At 55.1% G+C, this 8043-nt stretch overlaps 3 protein-coding genes across 3 annotated transcripts; 1 reads left to right on the forward strand and 2 right to left on the reverse strand.

Moving 5' to 3' along the window:
- Positions 1–532: 532 nt before the first annotated feature.
- On the forward strand, positions 533–2249 carry BDY24DRAFT_405431 (uncharacterized protein). The gene is made up of 2 exons (XM_076642643.1): positions 533–754; positions 979–2249. The coding sequence occupies exons 1-2, from the start codon at positions 635–637 to the stop codon at positions 2239–2241; spliced, it is 1383 nt and encodes a 460-aa protein (XP_076491942.1). The 5' UTR covers positions 533–634; the 3' UTR covers positions 2242–2249.
- A 955-nt stretch (positions 2250–3204) lies between these two features.
- On the reverse strand, positions 3205–4317 carry BDY24DRAFT_437300 (uncharacterized protein). The gene is made up of 3 exons (XM_076644257.1): positions 4213–4317; positions 3733–3915; positions 3205–3582 (listed from the first exon to the last, which is right to left on the reverse strand). Exons 1-3 carry the CDS (start codon positions 4220–4222, stop codon positions 3311–3313), a joined length of 465 nt encoding a protein of 154 aa, XP_076491943.1. The 5' UTR covers positions 4223–4317; the 3' UTR covers positions 3205–3310.
- Positions 4318–5821: 1504 nt separating this feature from the next.
- On the reverse strand, positions 5822–6527 carry BDY24DRAFT_419479 (uncharacterized protein; the record flags this gene model as incomplete). The annotated part of the gene is made up of 5 exons (XM_076643986.1): positions 5822–5861; positions 5951–6009; positions 6097–6162; positions 6347–6414; positions 6518–6527. 5 exons carry the CDS (start codon positions 6525–6527, stop codon positions 5822–5824), a joined length of 243 nt encoding a protein of 80 aa, XP_076491944.1.
- Positions 6528–8043: the final 1516 nt, after the last annotated feature.

The raw sequence follows: 8043 nt of genomic DNA on the forward strand, positions 1-8043 counted from the left end.
GAGCGTGGAACGCGTCGAAGCTCCGCTTCGCCCCCCGGTCTAATCGTTTTCCTTTCCGCGGTGAAGATTTGTTCTCAAACGGACAGAGGGAAAAGGGCGGATGCTTAAACGAGCAGTCGTTCTGGGGGAAGAACGACAAGAAGGCAAACGACGGGAGAGAGACGACGCGCCTTCCCCATTCCAAGAGGGCCTTTGCTCGACCCCCGTATGGCCTCTTTCAGCAGAAATTCCTACTCATCTGGAGCGTTTCGAGAACTCGGAGGCACACTGAGCAGCGAACCCCGCTGCTTGACCCCTCCAAGTAAAAATTGCACCCGAAATCGCCTGTCTGAAATCGGTTCTGGCCTTCACGGGAACCTCTCTTCCCTCGAAACCAGCATCTCGGCAGCCTCCCTTTCCTCTCCTCCCTCCTCCTCTTCTCTTTCTTTCGAGAGTCTTCCCGCTCTCCTCTTGGATGCCCCCTCCTTCGGGACTGCAGCAGCAACAGCAAAAACCTCTCCCTCCTACTCCTTCCTCACCTTCTTCGCATCGACCCAACCTCTCTCTCGACACGAGCACCAACGAAACCGCTGAAGGTCCCTTCTCTCCGCCCTCCGTCGTTCTCGACACTCCCTCCTCGTTTGGAACGCCCTATATGGATTCAGAAGACAGCCCTGAAGGAGATTACAGCAGTCGTAGGAATGGAGAAGGATCTAGTGGAGCGGGAGGAGGATCGTTGCAAGTAGGTCTTGAGGTTGAGCCGCCGTTGGGAGCTGTAAGTCCTTCTCCTTCCTCTCCCTCTCTTCCTTTCTTGTTTCCGATCACGATGGAAAGACGGGGTTCAAAGGGTCGAGAGGATGCTTCGGAATGGAATCCGGCTATGCAAAGTGTGGTGGAGGAACCGTTTGGTCTGTGGGAAGTCAGACTCACAGGCTGAATCCACTTCCTTCCTTCCTTCCTTCTTCCCTCTTTCGCTCCTCTCTTCCATCAAACCTACAGGTTTCTTCAACTTCCTCCTCCTCTCCTACTCGACCCCTCTTCACCTGGCCCACCGCTACGACTGGAACGATGCTCGTCAACTCTTCTTCGGATCTGGCTCCCTCAACGTCGTCGAGCTCCACTCATGGAGCTCCTGTCCGCCGAGACCCCTTCGACGACGATGGAGTAAACTCGTTCGCAGACGACCCTTTCGCACACGACGGCTCAGATCCAGATGATCCAGCTTCAGCAGAAGGACTTCGTAGGAGACCAGAGAGCGGAGGAGACGATACAGGAGACGACGAGGGCGGAGGAGACAGGTTCAGGGACAGGTCGACCGAGGAAGGAGGAAGCATCTTCATCGACGAAGGAGAAGGAGACACTCCTCGTCCTTACGACCCTTACGGACGACCTTCCTCCTCAGCAGTCCACCATCCATCCTCAGGACTCCTATCTTCCTCCCCTCCTCCGTTCCTACGAGCCTTCTCCGCCCCGGTGGCCACCTCGCGTCTAGGAAACCTCGTTCATCCAGGTCGTCGTCCTTCCCAATCCAACACCAACTCTCGACCTTCCCATCTCACCCCTTCCATCTCCATCAACTCCTCCGACTACCCAACTCGTCCTTCCTACCTCAGCCAACAATCAGGAGCAGATTCGGTTTCGTCAAATCTATGCAACTCCACAGCGAACGATCACCTCGCATCCGATTCGGTCTCCTCATCGTCACGTCTCGATCCCTCCTCTTCCCCTCCCACCCCACCTCCAACAGGACTCTACACGCTCTCCCTCGAACTCGCAGACTCCGTACAGGCAGCCATTCAAACCCTCCTCCAACTCACTCCTCCTCACCTCTTCGACACCGCCAAGGAGCAGTTCTCGGCTTGCACCGTCCAGATGCCAGCTACGAGCTTGACGAGTCTCCTCACGGCCATGAAGAACCTCAACTACCTCTCGGAACACATCGCTCCCCTCTGCGCCGACGAGTCCCTCCTCCACAGTCCCTCTCTCAGCTCAGCTTCCACTCCCTCTCCCCTCCCAACCTTCTCCGAGGACGGCTCGTCGTCGGACCCTTCGATCTCGACGTCCAGACCTTTCCCTTCGCCGTTTGGAACCTCCCGAGCGAGCTTTGGAGCGGAATCGATGGCCTCGCTTCAGACGATAGCAAGCGAGCCGTCGTCGATGCTGCAGGACTTCGACATTGGAGAGATGGTGCAGTCGGTGGGAGATCTGTTGGGAGGGTTGACGGCTCAGGCAGGAAGAAGAGGAGATAGGCATGCTCTTTGAGGTTTTGATCACTGTTCTGGTTCGGGAAAGAGCCGTGGACGCGACATCGAGAGAGGCGAGGTTGGCAGTCGATTCGACTCTGGCGAAGAGAGAATTTTAGGAGATAGATATCAGTAGTCGGAGCTACGTAAAGTATATCTTCGGAGCCAGATTCGGCGCAAAGGAAAGCGGCGCGATGAAGGTTCGATCGAGAGAGAGAGAGAGTGCCATCTCCTCCCCTTCCGACGCAAGGGGGTGGCTTGGAGGTTGACCCCTGCTGGTCGATCTGATCGAAAAGAGATGGTGGAAGAACTTCTGCGGTGGCGAGGTTGAGATTTTTGGGAGGGGAGAGGAAAATCGGCGAGGTTGAGCCGGTTCGAACGGTGTCGGTCTCGACGCGCTGGGACGACTAGGAGGCGAGATTTTCGCTGATATTTTTCCAAGTCACCTCAAAGTTGCTCTTTCAGGACTTCTTACTCGTTTTGACGGCGAAGGAGACGTGGTAGAGACCCGTCTCTTTCGTTGGGACTCTTGGAATCGTTCGATCTTCCTCGACGCGTCCTCAGTTTTTCACCCTCTCTTCTCCTTCCTTTTTCGTTTCAGAGCTCGGCTCCCGACCATCTTTGCGCGGAAAAAAATGGGACCTTCTCGATGCGTTTCAACTAGGTCTGAGCGTACGAGGTGGAAGATTTGCCTGCTGACCGTCCCCTCTCCAACTTTCAGTTCTCTCTTTCCTCACGTCGAGAAGTACTGAGCTCCCCCGTGAGAGCCTCGTTTCGACGCGTTTTTCCTCCGAAAATCTTCCGACTCTATGGACTCGATTTCTGGACGATATGAGAGGGTACTGGAACCAGGTTTCGGCAGCTGAATCACGCGTGAATGCATGGTCGTTGGGAGGACGGGTACATGGACGGAGGAGAGCTCCCTCAGACTTTTCTTGCTGCGTATCTTAGAACTTTCACGATCGGTTCCTTCGGAGGTAATGGCAGGAAACGAGTTTGATACCGAAATCGAATGGAAAACGTTAAAACGAGACGACCCCCTCCCCTTCGACTTCGAAACACCCCGATCGCCAGATATCAAGGACACGCTATCCATAGAACACATGTTCGCCAACGACGACGAAGCAGCGTCTACTGAGAGCAGCTGGGTGACCGAACGGAAAGGGAAGGCGACTCGACGCGCTGAGCTCGGGTCGACGGTCGAGCTTGAATCTAACGAGACGTCGCCGGAAAGGATGAACCGATGAATGACACGAGGTCTGGGCGAGAACGTCGATGCGAATCGACGAGGAGTGCGAAGAAGGCGTCTCCTCGAGGGTTTTGAGCTTTGAGCGTCGAACGTGAGGAAGGAGGGGGGAAACTGCAAAGCGAAAACAGCGAGAACGAGTCAGCAAAACTTCGCCCACCGACCACCCTGAACCTTGTCTAGACCACCAAGAGCGAGCTGCGCCGCCCCTCCTGCTCCCCAAGCACTCCCAACCAGAATCGAAGAGAAAACGAATCAACTCACCAGTTGAACCTCTTCGAGCCCTCAACTCGTCTCGCACACCCACCAACGACTTGATCAACCAACCGACGATCTTCGAGCAGATGGCATCGTAGAGAGAAACGACGATAGGAAAGTTGAGCTGGTTGCGCTGCTGATGCTGCCGAAGCTGAGGAATCGAGAGGCGAGGCGAAGGAAGAGACGGAGCTGAAGGGAGAGGGAGAAAAGGAACGAGAAGAGGTCAGCAAGAAGCTCAAACAAAGACTATGGTTTCCTTCGTTCTGGTACCGAGATCTCATTGAAGAGGTCGGGAGGTTGGAACTTCGGGGACGCGTTTTGGCGTCCCTCGCCTCCCCCCCTCTCCCACCCAGCAACCCACCACTCCAGACTCTCCTCCTACACCACTTCAACCAGTCCCAGCGAGGTTTTGAAGCAGAAACGAGCAACTCACGAACTCATCGACACGACCTCGCTCTCCCCCCTCCTCTACCAGCGACGACGCACGCCGACCCATGAACGATCCATCGAGAGCAGGGGTTGATGTTGAGCGAGAATGACGATGGAGAGAAATTCTCTGCTGGCGACGAACTGCTGGTGCTGATGAGGTAGCTGAACTGGCCGAGGACGAGTTGAAAGGAAGGGGAGTACAGACGACGAGTCGAGACTGGAGAGAGGAGGAGGAGGACGATTCAGCAACAACCTCGAGAGTATAGTTTGGGCAAGGGTCTTGGTATCAACTTCCCAACCTTCGCATCATCGTAGTCGCGCCCTCCCTCCCGCTCGAGGTTCGGACCTCGACGCGTCCAGCGTCCCTCTCCTCCTCCCTCCCTCCACCTTCCTCCCATCTACCCCTCCATACCCTCCTTCCACAACCTCCCAGACATTCCCGACCCAGTTTGAAGCAGAAACAACGAGCATACGAACTCACCGAAACGACCTCCTCCCACCTCCGACAAACGACGCAAAGTCCCTCAACCAAATCCAGACCGAGAGAGACGACGAAGAGAGCGCAAAGCGTTGCGAAAGTGGTCTTCAGATGGCTTGATCATGATGGGCTGCTGCTGAGTTTCGAGATCGGAACGAAGAGGTGAGAGTTGAGCGGACGGGCGAAGAAGGGGGGGGGAACTGGAGGAGGAAAGGAAGGAGAGGAAGGGAAGGAGTCAGCAGGGAGACTATACCAAAGCTCAGCTCGTTTTGATCGATGTGAAACTGATGTTTCAGCTGTAATATCGCGGTCGGAAGGGCCGAAGCCCTCTCTCCCGACTCCGATTTCAAGCTCGGAGGGACGCGTCCAACGTCCCTCCGTTCCCGCTCTGCAGCCAGCCACTCAATCAACCGAAGGTCCCAAACTCTCCTTCCATAACCTCCAACTCGTTCCCAAGCAACTTTGACGGCGAGAAGAAGGAAACAAACTCACCATCTCACTCCCCTCTCCTCTCACACCGCCGCCATCAACTTGGCCGATCTAGCAACGATCCCTGAGCAGGCATGACCTCCGGGCAGCGTAACGAGGAGAGGAGCGACCGCGTAGGTGCTACTGGCGATGGGCTGGCTGGTTGGTGAAGTTGCTGAGGCCTCGAGGCGAAGGAGAGGGAAGACGAGGAGGCGAGGCTGGAGAGAACGGGACAACGAGAGGTCAGGAACGGGTTCAAAATCGAACAAGAGCTCTTACATCTAGTGTAGACTGGTCGTCCATCGCCATGGGAGGTTTTCACCTTCCCTCTCGCTCAACATCTCGACGCTAGGGGGAGACGAAGCCTTCCCACCGCCTCTCTCCCTCTCTACCACCACCCAGCTCCTCTCCCAACAGCCCACCGACGCCTACGCTGTACGCAATCACTCTGAGCAAGCAAGAATACGAAAAAAAAAAAAAAAAAAATGCCAGAAGGGACTTGTCGTCCCTCCCCGTCCTCCCGACCACCCCTCGGCAACTCTCCCTCTCGTCTGAGCTTCGAGCCTACCCTTCCTTCCTGCCCAACCTCCCTTTCTATCTTCCAACAAGTCCACCATATGCACAACCTATGCCAACTCCTTCTCGAGGGAGGAAGAAAGCGAAGAGATGAACTCACAAGACGGCGAGGGTGGTGAGCTCGTCCTCCTCCCCTCCTCCAAATCACCGAGACCGAAGTGCTGGATCCGAGGTGACCGATTGACTGTGGATGCACAGCATAGAGACAAACAAGCTCGGGGTCAGTTATGAGCTTCAAAGAGCAAGAAGAGGACGAAGAAGAGGAGAGCTCACCAAAGCGACCTCTCGAGCTCGACTCCTTCCCTCCTCGACCGAGGCAGGTAGACGATCGACTGCGGATATAAATAAACAAACAAGGTCGGGTCGGTGTCAGTTCTGAATTCCAAACAGAAAGCAGGGAGGGAAAGAGGGAAACTCACCAGAGCGATCTCTCGAACGTTGAGCTCGAGCTCACACTCAGCTCCTTCCTCTCCTCGAACGAAGCACTGGATCCAAAAGTCTTGGCGGCGAGATGATGAGCTCGGAAGCAATTACGAAGTCTGTGGTGGGAGCAAATTTGGGTGGGAGGGAGAAGGAGAAGAAGTCGAGAGGTCAGCGTGGGAACGGAGAGGGAAGGGACGAGGGAGGGAGCGAGGAGGTCGGCTGCCTTCAAGGGGGAGGAAAACTCACCAAGAGTATAGATCCGCAGCATCCGCAGTATAGCAGTAGCTGAGACTGCGCATTTCGACGGCAGAGCTCTGAGAGAGGAGGAGAGGAAGGAAGGAGGAGGTCGTCGACGTCAGCTTGTTCGTTGGAGAGGATGAGAAGAGCTCTCGAGAGAACAAAACGAGATAAACTCACCATCCAACATAGCGAGAGAGTCGTAGAGACATCGAACGTATGTATACCACGTCGAGGGAGCGAGAGAAGCGAAGGTTGGCGGCGTAGGAGTTGGCTGGAAGGAGGAGGGGAGGAGGAGGTCAGCTTCGAGCCGTTCGACGACGACGACGAGCCAGGAAGGAGAGAACCGAACCTCGTACAGTGACCCAGGGATGTATAGAAGAGAGATGAGGGTGGAGAGAGGTGAAAAGAGGGAGACTCGTTGTTTTCGTGGGAAGGAGACTGTTGGGGTTGGGAGGGAACGGAGGGTTGAGCGAATTCACGCCTCGATCCCCTTCGTTTTGGCTCCGTTTTTTCACCCTCGCCCTTCCGAAACCTTCGCCGACCCATCGAACCTGAGCTCAACTGATAGAGAAGACGGACCAAGACGTCTATCTCGACCTTGAAAGACGCTCCTCGACTCTACCTATCCAGCCGTCTAAACGAACGACGCGTATTGCTGCTCTCCACCCTGAGCGAGAGCTGATTCTTTTCCTTTGTTGTTTTCTCGGTGCTCTTCTCAAGCTTCAAGCTTAGGTGTCAGTCTGACGATCGATCTCACCGCGGAGAGCAGAATCAGAACCCTGAGGTGACAGCCTGATGGGGCGAGGAATGAAAACGGAACGCGTCCAGCCGATCGCTCTCTGCTCAGCCCCTCGCAAGAAGCAGAGCTCACAGGTTCCTCGCAACGAGAAAAAGTCGAAAGAACTGGAGAAGGAGTTCTCACAGCTAGAACAAAGTCTCGTGGGAAAACGAGTTCAGCGACAAGGGAAGGAAAGAGCGACGCGTCCGCTTCTCTCGCTGGTGTTGTTTTGATTCTCGGAGAGCTAGCAAGAGAGTTCAGCGACACGGAGATAAGCTTCTTGGCCAACTTGGCTCAGTCTGTGGAGTGACTTGGGTGAGATCGAAGCGTGCGTGAAGCTAGCTCGTTCGCGCACAGTGCACGCCTCTCGATGAGCGCCGACTGTTTTGATTTCGTTCCTTTTCCACGAACCACCACCTCCTTCTACTTCACCTCCTTCCCTTCTATCTCTTCCCTTCTCTTCCTACAACGAGCATGAACCTGTCAAGTGAGTACTGGTTTCCTTGCTGTCGCACCCCGAAAGGTCGAGCGACTCGATCCTCTTTTCCCTTCTTCTCTGTGAGACGTCCTATGTTCACCTTCGTTGACCTCTCCTCTTCTCTCCCCTTTTTTCGCACCTCAAGCCTCGATGACTTCGGCTTTTCCTTTCCTTGCTGCTTGTGTACGTAAACCTGAGCTCTCCTTCCCTCGCCGTGTCGTCGTCTCGCTTTTGCTGATCAACCTCTTTCGTTGCTCGTTCTATAGAGCACGCTTCCTTAGGACTGCTTCATCTTAGCTTTGTTTGTTTTTCCATCAGCGCTGAGGCTCAGCGTGAGTCTCGTTCAGTCCTTTGCTCAGCGTTTGTCTTCGGATGGATGGGTCCGCTCATCGGAGATGGTTTAGAGATTGAGCTGACCTCTATCTCGCTTCCTCGAAGGCACTACCT

Source organism: Mrakia frigida (assembly GCF_051309035.1).
Source record: "Mrakia frigida strain ATCC 22029 unplaced genomic scaffold BDY24scaffold_76, whole genome shotgun sequence".
Lineage (NCBI taxonomy): Eukaryota > Fungi > Basidiomycota > Tremellomycetes > Cystofilobasidiales > Mrakiaceae > Mrakia > Mrakia frigida.